Here is a 23,879-nt window from a genome sequence, read left to right on the forward strand (position 1 = left end):
GAGCTGGTATCTATGGCATTATTGCTACTTGAGTTTGTAAACATCCTGATTGTTAATGATGCAACCCCCTCCTAAAAAATTCCTGGATCGGCCTAAGTGGGAGGGGTGTTCGGGCACGGGGAGGGGATTGTGTAGAATTAACGATGCAACCAAAATGAATGTTGTATCATGAGGGTGACCCATACTAGGGCTCAAAATATGAATAACTGACATTGTCCAGCCAAAATTGTACTTGTCGAGTCAGCACCCCTTAGGCTGCCCAGACCTCTCGATTGGTCGCATTGACTGGTTATATGTTGGTCAGTGTGATGTGGCTGGTATTCATATCCAGCCATTGAGCAGCCATTATTGTTAGCCCTGTCATAGCCTTTGGCTAGCTAACCTGCAACCTCGTTTCTTGATTTGAATTCTTGAATTCTTAGGGTAAGCTAGACAGGTTGTTGTTGGAGGATAAATTCTTCGTCAATCGTACTCCTTCCTGGCTGAAGACAGTAGAGTGGCTTTGTCACCTCACCAACCTTGCAATAGCTTGTCAACAAGCAAGTATGTACACTAAATACAATACCTTGGATGATATACACCCTTCTCAAAACCACCCCTTGAAAATCCCAATCGCCCTCTGTGGGTGGAGGTATGAATATTTTATAGAACTACACAATATACCCTCCTCAGACCCTCCCCACCCCTTGGAAATTCCAATCCCCCTCTGTGGGGGAGGTATGAATATTTTATAGAACTACACAATATACCCTCCTCAGACCCTCCCCACCCCTTGGAAATCCCAATCACCCTCTATGGGGGAGGTATGGATATTTTATGGAACTACACAATATACCCTCTTTATGCAGACCCTCCCCACCCCTTGGAAATCCCAATCCCTTTCTGTGGGGGAGGTATATACCCTCCTGAGACCCTCCTCACCACTTGGAAATAGGATATTTCCTGAAAGTACAGTACAGTACATTGCATGTCTTTATGTTTGTTGTTCCATAGGGGGCAGAAAACAATGGATGACATTTGCCGAATTTTCCAGAAAGGCAAACAGTGTGCCTGCAGCACCCATTGCCAGGAATGCAAAACCAGGTATTGTTCCTTTAAAACCCTTTATCAGGTTTAAAGTTAAGCATGTCATTCGATAATCATCCCATCGAGAATCTTATGCTAAATATACCTATTTAATTCTTCACAGTTTCTGGAATTGTTTGGCCTGCAAGTGCTTTTGCCAATAACATCAAAAGGTACCTAAAAAATGTTTTTACTATATTTCTGGTTACTACACATCAACATGTCAGGGCTCAAAATAGCGGCTTGCCAATGGCCAAATGACTGGCCAAATTTCAGGTTTGGCAGGCAAAAATAATGATGCACTGCCAAATGAATAATAAATTGACATGCAAAATTTACTGGAATGACCTCCTTTTACCATGCTGCCTTTACTTTGGCAGGCTGAAAAAAATTCTATTTCAAGCCCTGCATGCCATTCGGATAGGAATGATGCAACTGAAAGTGCGCACGTGTGCTGTGTTCTCTCACAAAGCATGCACTCCCAGCCAATCAGAATGTAAGATTTATAACATTTTTTATAATATTTGATATTAATTTTTAGTCATCACAAGCGACAGAGGGATTTAGGCAGCAATCTAGACCATGTTCCACAGTTATCTGATTCAATTCTGATCATCCAAGGCTTGACAGCTTATAACACTGTAAGTACATTGATTTTCCTAGCATGGGTTTCCTGTGTATGTAGCTTCCACAGAAGATTGGCAAAATGCAAGTAGACTCTTCCTTGATCCCAGTCTACACCTCTTCTTTACCACAGGAAACCCATAATTCTGGATTGATGTTGATGATGATGAGAACAAATGACTTTCAATTTTGTTAATTGATTTTAGACTTGTAATAGTCATTTAAAGAAAGCCCTGGCTGATTACCTCCAGCTACCAGGACAAACTGCTGAAGGTGAATATATAATAATAATGATGATGATAATGATTATGACCGACAGCGATGATGATGGTGGTGGTGATGATGATGGTAACAATAATTATGATGATGGTTATGACGGGATGATGAGCATGATGATGATGATGGCAATGATGATGATGATGGCAATGATGATGATGATGGTAATGATGATGATGATGGCAATGATGATGATGATGAGCATGATGATGATGATGGCAATGATGATGATGATGGAAATGATGATGATGATGGTAATGATGAGGATGATGAGCATGATGATGATGATGGCAATGATGATGATGATGGCAATGATGATGATGATGGTAATGATGAGGATGATGAGCATGATGATGATGATGGCAATGATGATGATGATGGCAATGATGATGATGATGGTAATGATGGTGATGAGCATGGTGATGGCAATGGCAATGATGATGATGATGGCAATGATGATGATGATGGTAATGATGAGGATGATGAGCATGATGATGATGATGGCAATGATGATGATGATGGTAATGATGATGATGATGATGATGGTAATGATGAGGATGATGAGCATGATGATGATGATGGCAATGATGAGGATGATGGCAATGATGATGATGATGGCAATGATGATGATGATGATGATGGTAATGATGAGGATCGTTTCTCAAACTTTACGTTCCCTTATATTCAAATGTAAAATTTTATCTCTTGGATAAGACCTAGGTGTCAATGTCAATAGAGTGGTAAAATATGATATTAGATTTAATAGCATGCAACTTTGATTTGAGATTGCGACCGATACTTACAAACTGAGAGTGCATTTGAATGTATAATTAGTCTATGCTGTAGGAACGAATTAGAAAGGAACGTAATGTTCCGTATGTCGTTAACTTGATAGTCGGATTAAATGCTATGAAAATTTCAAAAAAAAAAAAATTTGAATTCATAGCCATACAGCCGTTTCTGATCTTAAAGTTTATTCTATATAGGAGGATATGATGGATATTAAGGAACTGAATCCGTTAATTCCATATATTCCAATCGCAGAAAAATATTATTAATAATATTATGTTATATAATATTTATATATATAATATATATATATGATATATATATAAAGTTTATTTTATATAGGAGGATATGATGGATATTATGGAACTGAATCCGTTAATTCCATGTATTCCTTTCATAGAAAAATACTTTTAATATTATTATGATATATAATATATATAACATATATTATATCGTTATTAAGGAAAGATAGACTAAAATCTTAAAGTTTATTTTATATAGGAGGATGTGATGGATATGATGGAACTGAATCTGTTAATTCCATATATTCCAATCGCAGAAAAATACTTTTAATATTACTATGTTATATAATATTTATATATATAATATATATACATAATATATATACATAATATATATACATAATATATATATATGATATATATATAAAGTTTATTTTATATACGAGGATATGATGGATATGATGGAACTGAATCCGTTAATTCCATGTATTCCAGTCATATAAAAATACTTTTCATATTATTATGTTATATAATATTTATATATATATAATACATATAATATATAAAATATATAACATATATAAAAATATATATATTATATATATAATTTTTTTTTATATAGGAGGATATGATGGATATTATGGAACTGAATCCGTTAATTCCATGTATTCCATTCATATAAAAATACTTTTCATATTATTATGATATATAATATTTATATATATATAATATATATATATATGATATATATATAAAGTTTATTTTATATAGGAGGATATGATGGATATGATGGAACTGAATCCGTTAATTCCATGTATTCCTTTCATATAAAAATACTTTTCATATTATTATGATATATAATATATATAACATATATTATATCATTATTAAGGAAAGATAGACTAAAATCTTAAAGTTTATTTTATATAGGAGGATGTGATGGATATGATGGAACTGAATCCGTTAATTCCATATATTCCAATCGCAGAAAAATACTTTTAATATTATTATGTTATATAATATTTATATATATAATATATATAATCTATATACATAATATATATATGATATATATATAAAGTTTATTTTATATACGAGGATATGATGGATATTATGGAACTGAATCCATTAATTCCATGTATTCCTTTCATAGAAAAATACTTTTCATATTATTATGATATACAATATATATAATATATATTATATCATTATTAAGGAAAGATAGACTAAAATCTTAAAGTTTATTTTATATAGGAGGATATGATGGATATTATGGAACTGAATCCGTTAATTCCATGTATTCCAGTCATATAAAAATACTTTTCATATTATTATGTTATATAATATTGATATATATAATATATATAATATATAAAATATATAACATATATAAAAAAATATATATTATATATATAATCTATATAATCTAACTTTCGCACAGGACAGGCTAGGAATGTATTATAATTTGAATATTAGGGATCGAACTCTGTCAAATGTATATGGTTAGCATATGCTGAAGACGTGTGAAATCAACAAGAATGTGTATGGAATGTTCGCAGTTTCTTATTGTTCCTTCTGTTCAATTTTGTAAAATTGCTTACCTAAGGTCCCAGTAGTATGGATGTTTATACTTTTATTTTCAAGACATGCTTTATACGAGTTTCAATGGTCCCATATGGGTTGGGTCATTTCATAGCTCAGACCTTTTAAGGAACTAAATCGAACGGTGCCGTCAGATTTATTCATTGTGACTTTACACATTTGGCCCTATATAAGTCAGTTCCACATTTGCCACAATATCACTACAAGATGAGACGAACGAAGAATCCGTGTAGACAGCTGAACAGTGAGGCTATCAAGGGAGCTGCGTTATGTTACTTGAGTCCCATCATATCCGGAAAATGCAGCATCATAAGTGCCAAGTGTTGTCCAGAAGTCCGTGATCAAGGGTTAGAAAGCGCATGGCTTAACGTTTGTCTCACGAGGGATACGTGTGACAAAAGCATTGCTTGGTAAGTGTTGCATTTTGTTCTCGCAATTAACGATTTGCTTTACTGAACATTCACCCTTTGCATTTCTTTTTCAGGGATAAGAAACGTTGCATTTTTCTTTAGTAGTATAACAACACAAAGTCGGAAAAGTGTAGGCCAAAAGACTCGGGCCAAGGGCACAGATGTAGCTGAAGATGACGACGAAAGTGAAGATGATGAAGAAATTACGGCAAGTCAGTTGATTGCTGGTGGAACAAGCCAAGGATGGATAGCGGCCAATCAAACCTTGGTTGATAAAAAGTTGTCTCCAGCGGTTGGGTATTGGATTGCGTTGACTACGCCAAACGGAGCGCCGGCTAATCCACTTATAGTGCATAGAGTTTTACTAGAGCGTGGCGTGGAAACAGTAGCTAATCAGGTAATGTTTGGACTCAATGCAACGTTTTAGCCAGTAATACGTCAAGATTGGTAGCTTTCTATGATTACTGTTGATTAATTAATCTTAGATTACCTAATTATATTTTGTGTTTCATTCAATGTCAGGTGAAGTTTCAGGAAAGCAGAGAATCCGCCGCATTGAAAGAATTATATAAAGTGCTGAAGGACCACAGAAATCCTTTTATGAGAGACCTTGTGAATTCCTCGTACCAATCACTTTTGAAAGCCGAGGCATCGCACTACATGAGCGACAGCATGGATATAGTGGATGACTGTATTGTTACTGAGAGCGTAGTCAGAGTTACGCTAGTAAACAAAGCATTCCAGAGCTGCCTCCAAGAAGCCATCTTGAAGTTGGAGAGTGCTAAACTAAACATCGACAAATTTGGCTTTGAGGAATCAAATTCCAGCAAGACGCAAGAGTCTGCCGAGGATCAAGATCAATCCCAAAGGTTTTGTGACCATCTCACAGTGCTCATCAACGACATCGGGATCGCCATGAAAACCTTAGGCTATGCAGTTTATCGTGGTAAAATATACAAGCACATGGAAAAATCAAAATACACTTACTCGTACAAGTGTGACCCCAGACCTTTTGTGAACATTCTAGCAGCCAATGATGATTTCAAGGCGCGCCTCTTAAAGGACATGAAGAAGGTGATTGATATCCTGTCCGACCCCTTTTGTGAAGTCATCCGACCAATAAATGTGGATTACGACCTCATCGAAGTGAATGATGGCTACTGTTGGTCAATCAAAGGACGTCGATTTGTTGACCATGCAATTGACGAAAAAGACATCGGACAAATCACGCCCAGAGCATTTTGTCCTTTTGACCATGCGAAGGAGCCCAACCCCAAGTACTTTCGAGAGATTCTGGAAAATAGTCTGAGTGAAGTGGAAATTGAAATTTTCTGCCAAGACTTTTTGAAATTGCTGAACTATAATAAGAAAAAGCACAAGGAAAAGGTGCCATGCCTCGTCGGGGATACAAACAGTGGCAAGACGAGCTTATTTATTCCACTGCTCGGCGTCATACACCATCAAAACATTGCTACCATCACCAAACAACGAGTGTTTAACAAAGCCATGATTACAGATTACACTGAAGTGGTGTTCATCGACGAAGCCACGCCGTCAACCTTAGACATCGATGACTGGAAAATACTCACTCAGGGAGGTTACGCTGCGCATGACGTGAAATACCGAACAGCCAAGTCGTTCATAAATCGATGTCCCATGATCATTACAGCCCAAAACAAGCTCGAGTTCGAGCCAGAACATCAACCAGCCATGGAGCGCAGACTTAGGACGTACACGTTCAAGAGTCTTCCACGACTGAAGAAGCGAGCCGCAGAATGGCTCCAAAGACATCCAATGGAGTGCATAGTTTGGGCGGCATCGAAAGCACGCCCAGCAGAGGATGAGGTGGACAGTGGCACGGATGACAGCGAACACCAGGAGGAGTCTGATACACAGGAAGGTTTTCTCAAGGAGTCTGAGAAAGAAGCTTTAAGATCACTGGTCTTCAAAGATGTATTGACAAATGACACCTCGCCGATGATCGGCCGTCAACAAGGTGATGACGACATTAACGAGAGCGGCGAGGAGGAGGAGGAGGAGGAGGAGGACAACGACGACGAAACACAGGATTCATTGCTGTCAGGAGAGTTTCAAGAAGACTCTGAGAAAGATAAAAGTATGGTCCGCACTTTGAAGAAAACACTAAGACAGTGTTCTTCGAATTCGCTGCGTTATCGACAGCTCCAGCAACTTCTCCAGGTTAGTTGGTATTGGGTTGTTTTTCTGTTACCACGTCCACGTATTGAATGTTTCTGTTTATTTAACTTACATACCCTTTTATGTTATTGATGGATCAATATCCAATTGTTCCGATTCTCTTAGGGCCATGTTGAAAGGATGCGAGAAGAAAAGGAGCGCAAAGAAAGAGAATACAGACGAAGACAGGAAATCCTAGAGTCGAAAGGAGTGTCGAGGGAAAGCGTAGATCTCCTTCCGAGAGATGACATGGAACCCATGCCCCCACAAATCCAGCAAGAATTGGAAGCCATCCACCAGAAATTGCTAGAGAAGAGAGAACGAGAAGAAGACAATAAGATAAAGACCGCTTTTGAAAATCCATGGGTGGAAAGAACCGAGCGCAAACTATACGCCTGCGTCTTAAAACTGCAGTCCGATCCAACCAACACAACCCAACGGAAGTCCACAAATTGTTTACAGGAGATTTTGAGTGACAAGCTGAAAACCCACTTCACCAATCTAAAGTTGTTCAAGTGCGAAAAAGCAGTTTTGGAGAGGCGAAAAAAGTGTGTCGAATGGGGTCTACTAGAAGATAACATGAAGCATCTGGTTACCTCATTGCATAATGCCTTGCCGTTCACCCCACACGTCTTAGCAATATCCGATCAGGAAGGGTCGGCAGACGTACCAAGTCAATCCCTTTTGACCGCGCGATCTCAAGAACACGAGGGTTTTATAAGTGACCAAATGAAAAGGCGCAAAGAAGACTCTCAAGAGGCCAGGACAAGTGAGAATAATGCCAAGAGACCCAGGATAACTTCCCTATTTCATGAAACTAATAGAAAAGTTCAGTGAAACTTAGATAATGACTAGTAAATAATACTAATAAAACACTAATAAAGGATCTACATTGATTCAAACTGACAATCAATAAAGTTTATTTATTTGAGTTAAACTTTCGCAAAGCGCGATTTAACAACGAGTTTGCCGTTCGTCCCTCTTGAAACTTGTAGCTAGAGTCCCTCAAAATAGCCGTCCATTGTCCAAAGCCATATCGTTTTATCCCTGCTTTTAAGAATTCATCTTCGATCGGTGTGAAGAGAAGCAGTTTCCTTTTCTTTGGCTTGTCAGTAGTAGATCTCGGAGGTTCAGGCTCGAAGTCGTTTTTCTCGCATTGAAGTTGCGACGATGATCCAGTCACTTGGACATTTCCGACGACAGTCGGCTCGTTGGAGTTCGGTTTTTCGACAACGGGGGGATCTTGACCGAGTGAATTGCTCGCCAAATCGTTTGAGAGTCGAGAACGAACATCGTTGGTCAACTCAGTCCCTTTTTCTCCGTGCAATTTTTTCAGATATTCGTGAGCCTTCGTGGCAACTTCGCGAGACCTTCGTTTTTGATAATGTACCCTAGCTACAACAGAGCTGTGCTTTTGATCTTCGGAAATCGTGCATTGTTCGTTGCTTTCGAGGTGTTTCCGACTGGCCGTTTCGACGATTTGACGGTATCGCGTCGGATGAATGTACTTGCCAGTTGCATCGAATACTAATTTGCTCATCAGTTGTCCGATTTTACTGTGCTGACTGCCGTTCCTGGTAACGAGAACGTATTCGCAGACTGGTTTTAGATGAGGTCGTATGACATTAATGTATCCATCCAACACTTGCATGCTGGTGTCGGTCAAGTACAATGAATCAAATCCATACTTGGAGGTGGTCTTGAATTTTTTCTGGTCAATGAAACCCCCATTGCTTTTGGCCGATTCGACCATGTCCACTGTCAAATACTGATAAGTCATTGGACGAGAACCCTTAACTTTAATAAACAAATACACGGCCACAAATTTGGTAGCAAACGACAAGTCTGAAGGGGTCACCTTGTCAGGTGTTTCTCGACACACTTTAAGCACGCATTCATATCGCGGAAGGTGATAGGTGATCACTTGTAACAACTCTTCCATTGTGGCCCAGTGGCCCTTAGCTTCGAGTGTTTCAATGTCCAGATCATTGGTCCATTGTAGTCTCATCATTTTGGCCACTGTTTTACGTGCTCTCTTCAAATAGACCTCGGTGCACGTTTGATTTCGCAAAACCGTATCGGATGATGTGCCATGGATCTTGCGGAAATCTAGCAAGTCTGATATAGCATCCAAGTATCCAACGCGACCTGCATGACCCAGTCCCCAATCCGTCTGCATGGCATCCGCAAATTTGAAAATGAAACTAGGTGAACTCAAGCAGAAATCCACTATGTCCCAACTTAAGTCTTCTTCGTCATCGTCGTCTTCACAACAAAATTTCAAAAACTTAAAACTTTTTCGAATAATTTGTTGAGCCTGTTTTGGAGTTTTGCATCCCCCACCGCTTCCAATCAACCATTTCTCAAATTCTTTGCCAAGAGTACTTGAAATATCAAAGCATGGAACGATTTTTTTGACACTTTGACTTGCTTGAGTTGGGTTGACTTTTTCATCGCCAGAATTGGATGTTGTTCGAGTGGATACATCAGGCTGTTCGTCGAAAAAATAAAACCAACGATGTTTCTTTTTCACATGTTTTCTGCATCCTCTTCGTGTCCCAAATGCATCATGGTTGCATGATGGCACTGGACAGTGGAAAAGGCCATCTTCTTCATCTTCTTCTAAATGTAATCTTTTTGGTTTCGGCAAGGCGCTGTTGATTTTCGACCAATCGATTTCTCTACTGTGCTTACTCATCATTGATTTACCTATGACCTCAACTTCATTCATAGTTACTGGAATATTTGCTTTTATAACTTTCATATACCCCAAGAGACCGAATCTCAAAAGTCATTGGTTACTATAAGAAACTATGATCTTATATGATAAACAGGTTTTTGTCTTCTCTTCTATTCCATTAATTTAGATCGATTAAAAAGAAAAATGATTATGGAAATGCCCAAACTTATATTGTAATGCCTAAATTTGCCTGAACTTGCCTGAATAGCCTTTGTTCTTTTATGCTGACCATACACAATACCACTAAGCATGTTTGAGCTTGTCTGCCCAAACATGCGCAGTCATGTCTATACATGCCTGGACATGTTTAAACTTGACCTGTATTGTTAAAGACTTGCCCAGACATGCGCAGTCATGTCTATACATGCCTGGACATGTTTAAACTTGACCTGTATTGTTAAAGACTTGCCCAGACATGCGCAGTCATGTCTATACATGCCTGGACATATTTAAACTTGACCTGTATTGTTAAAGACTTGCCCAGACATGCGCAGTCATGTCTATACATGCCTGGACATATTTAAACTTGTTCTGCATTGTTTGAGACTTGCCCAGACACGTACAGTCATGCATGAGCATGTTTGAACTCGTCCTGTACTGTTCGTTACATTGTCTTTTTGTCAATGTACCAAGAACAGTCAACATTGTGTTCCTAATTGAGATGTCAACGATAGGAACGTTTGTTCCTGTTGTTGTCAAATAGGAACACTTTTGAAAAAAGGAACTCTTCAACAAGGGAACAGGTGTTCCCTTGCATGCAAAATGGAACAATCAATGTTCAAAGGAACACAAATGAGGACCACTCGTTCCGATAATACATTGAATAGGAACAATTTTCAGCTTAAAGGAACCTTGCTGTTCCTGTGTTCAACTAAAGAGAACATTTTGTTCCAATTAACAACTATCTATGTTCCGATTTGCACTCAACAAATAATACTTGGTCCTCTAGACACCTAATGTATTCAGTTCTGAATAAGCAAAGGGAACATAAACAAAACTACGAGGAACAAATAGTCGGAATTTGACGATCTCAAGTGACTTTGAACGAAAATTAAAGCAACTATCGATAAAATGATACCTTTCTAACTATCACTAACTTGGTGTCAATCGAATAACGAGTCGTACAATGTCCTATAAGGTTCAAGACATGATATCATTGATTTTGGGAAACGTTGATGATGATGGTAATGATGAGGATGATGAGCATGATGATGATGATGGCAATGATGAGGATGATTGCAATGATGATGATGATGGCAATGATGATGATGATGGTAATGATGATGATGGTAATGATGATGATGATGGTAATGATGATGATGATGGTAATGATGATGATGATGGCAATGGTGATGATGATGGCAATGATGATGATGATGGCAATGGTGATGATGATGGTAATGATGAGGATGATGAGCATGATGATGATGATGGCAATGGTGATGATGATGGTAATGATGAGGATGATGGTAATGATGATGATGATGGTAATGATGAGGATGATGAGCATGATGATGATGATGGCAATGATGATGGTGATGGTAATGATGATGGCGATGGTAATGATGATGGTGATTGTAATGATGATAGCGATGATAATGATGATGGCAATGGTAATGATGATGGTGATGGTGATGATGATGGTGATGGTAATGATGATGATGATGAAAATGATGATGATGATGATAATGATGAGGATGATGAGCATGATGATGATGATGGCAATGATGATGATGATGGCAATGATGATGATGATGGTAATGATGATGATGATGATCATGATGATGATGATGGTAATGATGATGATGATGGCAATGATGATGATGATGGCAATGATGAGGATGATGAGCATTGTGATGATGATGGCAATGATGATGATGATGAGCATTGTGATGATGATGGCAATGATGATGATGATGGTAATGATGAGGATGATGAGCATGATGATGATGATGGCAATGATGATGATGATGGCAATGATGATGATGATGATGGTAATGATGAGGATTATGAGCATGATGATGATGATGATGGTAATGATGAGCATGGTGATGATGATGGCAATGATGATGACGAGAAGGATGATGATGATTCACTAAAATCTAAATCCAAATTAATTCAGAAGTTGACTTAAGTGTAGGGAGAAAATCTGTAGCAAAACTCTTGAAGTACAGGAAAGAACCAAGAAGACTTGCCTTAGTGAGAGGCGGGTTCTTTGTGAAATGGACCTTTTTACTCGGCATTTATAGTCATCATACCTAAAATCAACATTATCTGATTATTTTGCTTTGATGTACTTTCATTTATTCAAGAATGTGTTCAAATTCATCTTGAAGACTACACAGACCAGCTTATCTCTGTCAACGTCTTTCAGTACTATGTACTGTATTTAGAGGTAGGCATGGGTAGGGTGATTATCAGTGGTGGGTTGGGTGATTATCATTGGTGGGTGGGGTGATGATCAGTGGTAGGTAGGGTGATCGGTGGTGGGTAGGGTGGTGATCAGTGATGGGTGGGGTGATGATCAGTGGTAGGTAGGGTGATGATCAGTGATGGGTAGGGTGGTGATCAGTGGTGGGTAGGGTGATGATCAGTGGTGGAGAAGGTGATGGTCAGTGGTGGGTAGGGTGATGATCAGTGGTGGGTAAGGTGATGATCAGTGGTGGGTAGGGTGATAATCAGTGGTAGGTAGGGTGATGGTCACTGATGGGTAGGATGAGGGTCAATAGTGTGAGGGGTGTTGGTCAATTACATGTAAAGTGAGCCTAAATACCAGGTATACCTTTGACTATTTCAGGTATTTAAAGGAGTCAGAATTTTTCGTACAGAGACCGATGAAGAAACCCAAGAATTCCTATCAAGATTTGGAGCAAATGGAAGTTAGTAATAAGAGAGTTAATTCTAGTTATCCCTACATGTATTGATGACCTTTCTTTTTTGTAAATTAAGCTGTAGTTAAGTGTGATCAAGAAGCAGGTTATGATGCAAATAGGCCCAATGATCAGCCAGTCACACACGCAGCAAACAGGTAAGGCTCTTTCTATTCACTTCTTCTCCTTTCTCCCTTCTTCTTTTCCTTCCTCCCTTCTTCTTTTCCTTCCTCCCTTCTTCTTTTCCTTAGTCCATCTTTCCCTTCCTTTCTTCCTTCTGCTTCTTACCTGCCTGCCTTCCTTCCTTCTTTCCATTGATCCATCTCTCCCTCCCTTCCTTCTGCTCCCTACCCACCTTCCTCCCCCCCCCCCCCCCCCCACTCATCCCCCCACTCACTAACTCTTTTCTAAAGCTTTTAAGGAACTAAATGTGTTTTATTTTGTTAATACTTAGTTAACTTTCAGCTTCAAAATGAAATATATTTTTCTCAAATTCCTGTCACTTTATTGATTTATATTTATTTGTTTCCCTTTCATGCTGTAGGGATGAAGATATGTTGTTTGCAAATGATTCACAAGAAGAGGAATTTATGTTAAACCAGGTGAAAAGCTAAAAAAAAACAAACCCCATTCTACTGGGTTTTGAAAAAAAATTATTATTTTATTAATTTTATTTTATTTCATTACATTTATTTTATTTCATTTCATTTATTTTATTTCATTTCTTTTCACTTCTTTTCATTTTATTTTATTTTATTTTATTTTATTTCATTTATTTTATATCATAAAACACAGAGGGTTGATTCCGATGTCTTAAGATATTATGCTATCATTGTTTCATTCTTATGCTGATTTGAGTTGTTTTCTTTTTCTAGGCCTTACAGCAAAGTCTTGTGGATCCACATAACAATGAGAATGTTGATTACTTTGGTCATGATAATGGGGTAGATGATGTTGATAATGGTATGAATGATGATGGTGGTGGAGGTGCTGGTGGTGGTGCTGGTGGTAGTGGTGGTGGAAGTAGTGGTGGCGATAGTGGTGGTAGTGGGAGCAGTGGCGGTTTGGGTGGCAACAGCAGCACTGGTGGTGGTAGTGGTGTTAGGGGCAACAGTAGCAGTAGTGGTGGCTGGGGCAGCAGTGGTGGTAATGGTGGTGATGGCACACGAAAACCAACTCGTAAACCAAACATACAGCCACTATTCAACCAGGAACACAAGCCAACAAAACAACCAGACACCAATAATCATGTTGACAAAAACGACAACAAAAGCAACACAAGAGAAGTTCCAAAAGAACCTGTTCAGAAGGTCTCCACAAGCACAGTAACAGTGAAACAAGAAACTGAGGAAGAAGAGAATGATCTAGAGAATATACTGCAGTTTAAATTCTACGACAGCCTAAAAAGTCACTCCAACGATGAGGATAAAGAAGGCATGCGCAAGTCAAAACATGATTCAGAAGATAATAAACTTCACGAGATAATGGAAGAAAGTCACATACAGCATGAAAAAGAGGAAGAAGAAAGAAAAGCTTTACTGAGAAGCGTGTATGACGAAGAAGAAGAATTAAGAATAGCAATAGAGTTGAGTAAAAAAGAGATGGAGCATAAGAACATAAAAGGGTTCGAAGAAATTGGACAGGACAGGATTTCTAACTCAGTTCCCAGTAAGAATTCTGCTTCTACCTATAGGAATAACAGTGAGGGAAATAATGAAGAGGATGATCTACTAAAGGTTATTGAACTGAGTAAGAAAGATAGGACACAAAATAAAATGCATGGGAAAGAGATGGGAAATTTAATGGGAAATTGTTCAGGATCAGATGCATTATTTACAAGTAGGGAAAATAACACTGTTACGTATCATCGTTATGATGATGACGAAGAACTGCGGAGGGTCATTGAACTTAGTAAAAGAGATGCCGAACAAAAAAGACTAGACACACACAATGGAAAATTAAATTTACAGCAAGGAGAAGTTGGTGATACTTCAAGAAATAATTCTCCATCTCCAAACAATTTCAGTGATGACGATATCCAGCTTAAAAAAGTTATGGAACTAAGTAAAAAGGAATTTCAACAAAATATGCAAGAAATTTCTCGAACAGATCCAACGCTTAACAGCCAAGATATGGAACATGAAGATTGTTACTATGATTTAGAGGTCCCTGATTTTGCTAATTCAGGAACGCACGATGATGGTGTAGAATTTTCAAGTAAAAGGAATGACAGTTCTCCCTCTTTATCGTCTAAGTTTTCTTATCAAAATAGTGGTGGGAAATACAGCAATATAGACTTAAAAAGTTCAAGTTCTAATTCTTCTTTGTATCAGAAGAAATTGTCAGAAAGCAGTATCAATGGCTTAAGAAAAGATGATAGTGATGATGAAGCTGTTCTTGTGGAAAGTCAGGACATGAAAGATGATGACGATGGTGATGACGATATTGGTGGAAAGTTCAAAAAAAGGTTTGGTAATGCTGCAAGAAATTCTAAAGAAGATAAAAACAGTTCTAGCCATTATTTGAAAGATGACAGTGATGATAGTGATGATGATAATGACATTGTTAAAAGGTTCAGAGAAAGGTTTGGCAATGCTGCAAGCAACTCTAAAGGAGATAAAAACTACAATCTCCACAATAATAGCACACTACCTACTGAAGATGCAATACTCGTGGACAGCCAAGAAATGGAGGAAGATAAGACCACAGCACAGAAGCTGCAAGAAGGATTTGACAAAGAGACAAGCCATATTGAAACCAATAAAAATGGCATTTGCAGTAAGAACAATAGTTTATCGATGAGTTTTGATGATGCAATACTTATTGACAGCCAAGATGAATACACAGATGAACACATAGCACAGAAGTTGCAAGAACAGTTTGATAAGGAGGGTGGAAGGTCTAGAGAGAGTCATGATACAAACCAATCAAGTTGCTTCGCTGATGATACCATTCTTGTTGATAGCCAGGACGATATTGAAGTGGATAGTACTTCGGACTTTGAAACAGCACTACAGCTTCAAAAAGAGTTAAATCAACAAGGTAACCATAGTAACACCAGCGACAGACCATCTTCCTCGACATCCTCATCAACATCAAGCAAACTCCAAAGGGTAAATACAAGGGAACAAATTTCTTCTTATCGTGAAGAGCAGCAAAAGAGGTTCAGGGAAACTAAGACTGGAAAAGCTCCCAAAAACATGCCACCAGGACTGGCCTTCAGGCAGAAAGCGGAGGCAATAGCTAGAGGAAAGGAAAGTTTACTTGCTGTTGTGCGACCATTAGGTACTACTGATAGCAGTACTCCGAGGAGGAAGGCTGAAAAACGTGGACATGATGGGACCATTAAAAACAGGTTTGACGATTCTCAAGCAGGTAGAAAAACAGCCAGGTATGGTCCAAAAGAAAAACTATTAAACATTAGATATAATGGATTCCTGTTATCTCAGACCCTGGGTATCTTGAACTTTCTATTTTCTTGAACTCGAGACCATGTTCCATGGTCTTGCTTGCATCAAATCAAATTTTCCCTGAAACTTTCCCTTTCTTGAACCCTTGTAATTAGACATTTAGTTCTGGAGATGTCGCCTTCACTTTATCCCTAAAAGATAGTATTTTATAACATTGCTCTGCAGAAAATCCTGCCCCACCTCCACAAGCATCCACACAGAAACCAGAAACAGTACAAAGAATACTTCTGACGCATCCTGCCTTGTGTTTCCTGTGTCATCTTCATCACCAAGACCACAAGAGAAGGATTGGAGACCAAGTTCAAGGGGAAGAGAAAGGAATAGTTCGTCAAGCAGCTCACTTGTTTTTCCTGGTTCTTTTTCTCCTCCATGCGGAAGTGGTAAACAAACTACGCCGGAGTCTTCTGGTGGGGCATTTTCTTTTCCAGGTTCTTCATCGTACTCAAGGGATTCAAGGTAAGACTGAATCAGATGTAATAATATGCAATTCCTTAGATTCTCTTTGAATATTAAGGCATAATTTTCATCTTTATCATATTTTCTGCTTCGTTCTTGTTATCTCTGCCATCGTTGCGATGTTGATCTCATTTTCACCATTGTTATTCTTTCCTCATTATCAAGCTTGCACCAGTGTTTTTCACTGCTGACTTCATTATCATTGTCATCATGGCAATCGCCAACATCATTATCATCATTGTCATCACATCATCATCAATCACAACTGTCATCATCGTTACACCCAACATTATCTTCATCATTGTGTTTAGTATAATAATTATCATCCATATTATCGCCATCATCACAACCATCATCATCACCATCACAACTGTCATCATAATTACCCTCAACAATATTATCATCGCTATAATCATCATCATCATCATCCATGATCACCATCACCACTACCACCATTATCATCATCTTCATCATCATCATCATAATCTTCATTATCACCAGTTCTCACTGCATCCCTTATTTCATAGCTCTTCATACCAGAACAACGCAAACAGTGGATTTGTATTTCCCAGTTCATCTGAAGTATGTACACTTACATGTAACACAGAGGTTTTGTATTTTTACATTAGGCTCAGGTCAAAAGTTGAACTTCACATTCATGAGCCTAACCTAATTGAAACTATGGATAACAAGGCAGTCTTCTTTGATGTCATTAGGTTTGGCTCATATGAAGTTTGACATTTGACAAGTGCCTTCGTTGCCATGTTAGAACAATATAATTTCTTTACTCTTGGGAATTGAATTTTTTCTCATGTAAATTGATTGTATTGGCCATTTAGTGTCCAAGCAGCCCAAGCCCCAGACCATCCAGAGACACTTTAACAAGTAATGCCTCACAATCAGGCTTTAAACCAGATGACGGGTTGAAGGGATCAGCCAGTCCAACCATCATTAATGGACCAAAATGTTCAGACTGTGGTGAGATAGGACACCGGAAGGGAACCAAGAGGTGTCCATATTATTATACTGAAGAAGCACAGAGGAAAAGAGAGGTATATTAAGGTGTTGTGTCAGTTGAATCTGTTATTGCTAAAAAGAATTACAGTGCATTGCACAAACGTATTGACTACATTTAATGTATTTTGTACGTTAAACTGATAGCCAGTGCCACTGCTGGCAGGCTGGTTTTACCAAGTAAAATATCTAATCATTCATTGTTCATATATTCATTGTTCATTCCATGTTTATTCATTAATTCATTCATTTTATATTCACTCATCCACTTCTTCATTTATCTATCCATTCACTCATCCACTTATTCATTTATCTATCCATTCACTCATCCACTAAATTCATTTATCTATCCATTCACCCATCCACTTCTTCATTTATCTATCCATTCACTCATCCACTTCTTCATTTATCTATCCATTCACTCATCCACTTACTCATTTATCTATCCATTCACTCATCTACTTATTCATTTATCTATCCATTCACTCATCCACTTCTTCATTTATCTATCCATTCACTCATCCACTTAGTCATTTATCTATCCATTCACTCATCCACTTAGTCATTTATCTATCCATTCACTCATCCACTTCTTCATTTATCTATCCATTCACTCATCCACTTATTCATTTATCTATCCATTCACTCATCCACTTCTTCATTTATCTATCCATTCACTCATCCACTTCTTCATTTATCTATCCATTCACCCATCCACTTCTTCATTTATCTATCCATTCACTCATCCACTTATTCATTCATCTATCCATTCACTCATCCACTTATTCATTTATCTATCCATTCACTCATCCACTAAATTCATTTATCTATCCATTCACTCATCCACTAAATTCATTTATCTATCCATTCACTCATCCACTTATTCATTTATCTATCCATTCACTCATCCACTTATTCATTTATCTATCCATTCACTCAACCACTTATTCATTTATCTATCCATTCACTCATCCACTTATTCATTCATCTATCCATTCACTCATCCACTTATTCATTTGTCTATCCATTCACTATTCCACTTATTCATTTATCTATCCATTCACTCATCCATTTATTCATTTATCTATCCATTCACTCATCCACTTATTCATTTATCTATCCATTCACTCATTCACTTCTTCATTCATCTATCCATTCACTCATCCACTTATTCATTCATCTATCCATTCACTCATCCACTTATTCATTCATCTATCCATTCACTCTTTACTTTCTTCTTCCATTCATTCATCCTCTAAATGAAGAAAACTCCTACTTCCTATTTATTCCTATTTATTCCTAACAGGTTTGTTATAAATATAATGGTATTTTTTCAGGAGCAAGCAAGAAAAAGAAAAGAAATACGTGAAGAGGAGGACAGACAGATGCAAACTAGCATTGAAGCCTTGGTGAGTATAAGAGACCGTTCATAATTTATAAGTGGGGAAGCTAAGTTTTTAATTAAAAATTTTTTGGCACCGTTTAGAAACCAAATATTTATTTGTTGGTTCTTTCCTGTATTTTGAGGGTTTTTCTCCAATTCTCTGATTTTTCTCCCTCAGCAAAAACCAACTTCTAAATTCAAAGTGTCGATGAAGACCCACTCTGTGGAAATGCCACTGTTAAATTCTATTAAATATTTATCAATTACAGTCAACTCTTGCCTTGCGGACACCCCAATATTAAGGACACCTTGCTATTAGGGACAGGAGAAAAATCTCTGACAAAAATACTGACAAATAAATGATTGAAATGATCTTCGCTATTGCGGACGTTCACTATTACAGACATGAAGTGATGGTCCCGAGGGTGTCTGCTGTAATGAGAGTTGACTGTAGTATGTATAATTTGTTTATTTATTCACTGCCTGCCAGATCTGAAGACTTTTAATGGATGGATATAAATGATCCTTACCCCAGGCGTTGCTTGAAAAACTTCTACCCCCTCAATGTCCACACATATTAACTTTTTCTAAAAAAACTTTTCCAGGCTGCAGAGCAGTTACAAAGAGCTGAACAGGCAAATCAGTTGCGAAGACAAATTGAACAGTTAACCCAGCAGAATGAAAACTTACCCAAAGTCGTAGAAGATGCTATGAAATATTTGAAGAAAAGACGCAAAAAGTAGTTGGTAATCTGCAAGCGAAGGTTGGTTAGGAGTGGCCTTTTGTATGAGTGGGAAATGTTTATGTCTGACTTATATCAAGATAATTACAGGACTCCATCGTAGTTGCTAAGATTTGCTCTGAAACTTGTCTGAGGAAGTAATGCACTTGCAAGTCACATACAACTTGCCCCATTCAAAAGGCTAAAAATTGTTGATTTTTACATCATGTAGCATAGAGCTACATGTAGGGTTTAACTGAATTACGGGGAAGTCGCCCAAAGGCTCTGTCTCCGAACTAAACTCGACTGGAGTCATGGTTCAGTCATCCTTTATTATTTTTATTAATAAATGTTATTTGGTTTGACAATATACCCTTTAGTGGTGAACGGCCTTCGACACCTGGTGACCGCACCATGACTCTGGGCGAGTTTAGTTCGGGCGACCAAACTCTCAGGCAACTTCACCGAATTCTGTTTTACTTCATGTTGGTAGTTATAAGCATAATCAAGAATTTTATATCATTTTTATATAAGAAAAAAAACAATATTATAGGGTAAATTTCTTAGCGAAAAGAAAATATTATAAATAATTTTAAAATGATAATAAAATGTCACTAAAATTAGAGAGATTTGGTAAAATTTTGTAAAATCTCATAAATGATGTAAAAAGTTAATGTTGAAGAGAATGACATTAGGAAATAAATGTTGTTTTTCCCCAAAAAATTTGAAGAGTTTTTTATATGCCGTGTCTTTGATGCTAAAATTGAAATTCCCTAATCCTACTGTATCATTGAAGTGTTGCGCACACCATGTTTGTAGAGGGGGACACCCTCTATTGACAAATACCAAAGGTAAAGTAAAGAATGCAAAACTTCAAATTTCACGGACCTTCGGAAGAAAAATGGGACAATATATTGCCTTTGAAGAGAAGAAAAACTGGTTTATCTAACAAAATGAGTGAATAATTTGGTCAAAATTAGCTTTTTGTTAATTAGATTTTTAGATAAGTTTTAATATAAGTTTTTTTCAAAAATAAAATTATTATTATTATAAGTTATAAACTTGAAACTGCTTATTTGATGGCTGCAAGTCAAATGCTTTAATTTAAACTTGATCGAAAGAAGGAAACTAAATGATAGAAAAATAGTAAAATGGAAAATAACTAGGAGCTTAAAATATCGTATGTCAGAATATTAGTATTATAAATAGATTATACAAACTTATGCGATCATAGTAATTCCATTTGATGAGCAGCGTGTTGCTATAGCAACCAAAACCCCACATCAAACCGTGTGTCAATACTAATTAATTTTTTTCTCAAATAAAAATTCACATTTTGGTTTTCTTCACAATAAAACATCTGGTTAAAGCTTTTAGCAACTCCTATATTGAAAATGAAATTTTAGTCCTTAAGTGCACACTTACGTTCCATGACAATCATAATTACTGTGAAAGAAAACAGTTTAAATTTGTAATGAAAAGTAATTTGTGTAATTTTGAATGGAAATTTTTTCCATTTTCAAAAGTCCAAAACAATTGAATAGCATTTGTAACATTTGAGTTTTTTAAATAATTGATATGCTTTTTCCTTTTTCCTTTTGTGAGCTTCAGTAAAATGTTTTTTATTTCATGTCTGATATTATATCATTAACATTATTCAAATGAATAAATGGTGCATAAGTAACTTCTACCTAAGTCACTTATGAAGTTGACAAACCAATTCCAAAATTTGAAAACTTAAATAAAACCAAATTATTGGAAAAAATTCGTATTTAGACCATATCCCAATTAAAGTAATTTATTCATTTCTTATTCAAAGTCTTTTGAGTCTTCAAAATTTAAAAAAGGAAAAAAAAAACAAGGCGAAAAACTCATTAATATCCCAAAAAATAAATCGATAAATATACAGACGTTTTCAGTCTGAGAAGTAAATAAAATTCATAAACGCTATTTTTCTAAAAAGGTGAGACGCATGAAGGTGTTATATTATCATAATTGATATTTATTGGCATAATTTTTGCACATTTTCAATAATTTTTTCAAAGGCAAGCCGACACTGTTGGGTCAACAATGTAATCTTCGTATTCAAAATATCTCTCGATTTATCCCAAGAGCATTTTAGATTCAAAATTACAAATCTTCTTTTAAACTGTTCTCGCTTAGCGACGTTCAACTGTATTTTTCCTTAAGGTATATCTATTGACTTTTCTTTTCTTTTCTTGATGGCATTTTATACCAGCGAAGACTTTCGTAATTCGACATTGTTAAAAAACTCGACATTGTAAAAAACTGGACACGCCGAAGCGTAAAATTGAGTCCTAACTAAACTATCATATCGAAGAGACTGCGATTTTTCTATCCACTTCGTAGATAGCTTGAGGACGAATCCTTCGAATCGTTCTTCCTGGTAAACATTTGGGTATTTGTAGACACCAAGAGGGCATAATATCGATGCATGCCTCACGAAATTTACCAATACGTAGATAATATATAACTGGCTTTAAAGTACAATTTAAGTATGTTAGCCATAAAAATACTGCACTAGCTTCGCTTGTCATGTAACTGGAGGAATAGCCTCGAAATAAGAGTAAAAATTGCACCGCCGTGTAAGGTAGACAACAAACCACGAAGAGTAGAAAGAGTATTAAAATAGTAGTGAACGCTCGGGTTTTAAAACTGTAGTTGATGTCCATTCGGCCGGGTATGTGCATTTTCGTTGCTCCCCCGGGAACCGGTGGATGATTTTGAACTCGAGTGGAATTTCTTCGCACAGTTTTTAAGATACAAAAGTAGCAGTATGTCATGAGTAGAAACGGAAATACAAAAGCGAAGGAAAGATAAAATATTCCGTAAGAAAGTCCCGTTGTTCTTGAGTAAGGAAAGCGAAGAGAACACTGTAGTTGACCTTGTATGTACACATATTGACCCCAGTGAAATACTGGAGGAATCGCCAAGAGAATCGCCCCTACCCACGAAGCGACAATATAAATTTTCGCTCTCTGAGGCGTTAAGGTATCTCTCCTTTTAACGATAATAAGATAACGGTCGATGCTTATAGTAACGAGAACCAAAGTCGATTCGCTGATCAAAAATGAATAAAGTACTCCATTGACATGGCAAAACTCGTTGCCCAGAACCCAATCTTGTGTTATGATCGTGACCAACGCAAATGGCATACAACATATTGCAGTCATTACATCGGCCATCGCTAAAGTCGCTAGTAATAAATTGATTGCCGATCGCATGGCTGGCTTTTGATATACAATATAACATACCACAAAGTTTCCCATAACACTGACTATAATCATTATTGTCATAAATACAGCCATCAAAACCACGAACACCAAACTAAAATCATTCGAAGTTGGTTGTGTAGTCGCGTTCGGAGACCCATTCGATGTCGAGACAGGGAAAGAATTCTCTTCATTTTCTTTCATTTTCTTATACCTCTTTCCTCAAAGATTGGGTAACTCACTTAACAGTGAGTACCAAATATCCACGAAGCGACCAATTTTCTTGTTTCGAAGTCAGTAGACTCTGTTAACTCTTTAACGAACACTTCCCAGAGGAAGTTCAGGCCAGTTTTGTCATATCCCAAGCGCTTTCCACTGGCATATTTCCCCATGCGAGAATTCTAACCATCCAATAAATCCTTTTCTTATCCACTTTGGTCGTATTTGAGCGCTGACAGTGGCTGTTTAAAAATGAGAGATACGAATAGAGGCTTAGAGATGGCTGCCTTTCGTCACCAAGTTAAATATAAACAAGCAAAAAGCCGCATATAAATGACGCGCGTGAGGCTATAATCAGCGATCAATCACCGGCACCTGGTTCGGACTGACTTTAGAGCTTTCATATCAAAATTGATTGAAATGAATTTTACTTTATAATAACCCTTACTGTCTAAAACACACGGGTTTTCTAGCGTTGTTCCCAAACAAATTAATATTATTTTTTCCAAAAGGGTTGGAAAACCAATTAGTGTGAAATTATTGCTATAAATTCCATTTTTTCATACTT

The 23,879-nt window shown here is 37.2% G+C and overlaps 4 protein-coding genes across 4 annotated transcripts in view; 2 read left to right on the plus strand and 2 right to left on the minus strand.

Moving 5' to 3' along the window:
- Positions 1 to 20,513, plus strand: part of LOC116303951 (uncharacterized) — a 28,745-nt gene extending 8,232 nt beyond the window's left edge. Inside the window, exons 16-30 of the mRNA XM_089032252.1 lie at positions 423 to 543; positions 994 to 1,083; positions 1,190 to 1,238; positions 1,607 to 1,706; positions 1,896 to 1,962; positions 12,257 to 12,339; positions 12,742 to 12,823; positions 12,894 to 12,972; positions 13,359 to 13,416; positions 13,690 to 16,205; positions 16,450 to 16,740; positions 17,268 to 17,322; positions 17,580 to 17,792; positions 19,092 to 19,163; positions 19,744 to 20,513. Of these exons, the coding sequence (XP_088888378.1) occupies positions 423 to 543; positions 994 to 1,083; positions 1,190 to 1,238; positions 1,607 to 1,706; positions 1,896 to 1,962; positions 12,257 to 12,339; positions 12,742 to 12,823; positions 12,894 to 12,972; positions 13,359 to 13,416; positions 13,690 to 16,205; positions 16,450 to 16,740; positions 17,268 to 17,322; positions 17,580 to 17,792; positions 19,092 to 19,163; positions 19,744 to 19,881 (4,014 nt within the window). The 3' untranslated portion in view covers positions 19,882 to 20,513. The remainder of the gene's footprint in view (positions 1 to 422; positions 544 to 993; positions 1,084 to 1,189; positions 1,239 to 1,606; positions 1,707 to 1,895; positions 1,963 to 12,256; positions 12,340 to 12,741; positions 12,824 to 12,893; positions 12,973 to 13,358; positions 13,417 to 13,689; positions 16,206 to 16,449; positions 16,741 to 17,267; positions 17,323 to 17,579; positions 17,793 to 19,091; positions 19,164 to 19,743) is intronic.
- Positions 4,806 to 8,050, plus strand: LOC148909884 (uncharacterized). The gene is made up of 4 exons (XM_089033368.1): positions 4,806 to 5,008; positions 5,072 to 5,405; positions 5,531 to 7,207; positions 7,331 to 8,050. The coding sequence occupies exons 1-4, from the start codon at positions 4,806 to 4,808 to the stop codon at positions 8,039 to 8,041; spliced, it is 2,925 nt and encodes a 974-aa protein (XP_088889494.1). The 3' UTR covers positions 8,042 to 8,050.
- Positions 8,124 to 9,902, minus strand: LOC148909885 (uncharacterized). The gene has a single exon (XM_089032255.1). It carries the CDS (start codon positions 9,900 to 9,902, stop codon positions 8,124 to 8,126), a length of 1,779 nt encoding a protein of 592 aa, XP_088888381.1.
- Positions 20,514 to 21,836: 1,323 nt separating the features above from the next.
- LOC116303952 (high-affinity lysophosphatidic acid receptor) lies at positions 21,837 to 23,637 on the minus strand. The gene has a single exon (XM_031713579.2). The coding sequence runs from the start codon at positions 23,294 to 23,296 to the stop codon at positions 22,190 to 22,192; it is 1,107 nt and encodes a 368-aa protein (XP_031569439.1). The 5' UTR covers positions 23,297 to 23,637; the 3' UTR covers positions 21,837 to 22,189.
- Between the last annotated feature and the right edge of the window lie 242 nt (positions 23,638 to 23,879).

Source organism: Actinia tenebrosa, unplaced genomic scaffold, assembly GCF_029948245.1.
Source record: "Actinia tenebrosa isolate PJP-AT-01 unplaced genomic scaffold, QUT_ActTen_1.0 PGA_scaffold1__47_contigs__length_23844297, whole genome shotgun sequence".
NCBI lineage: Eukaryota > Metazoa > Cnidaria > Anthozoa > Actiniaria > Actiniidae > Actinia > Actinia tenebrosa.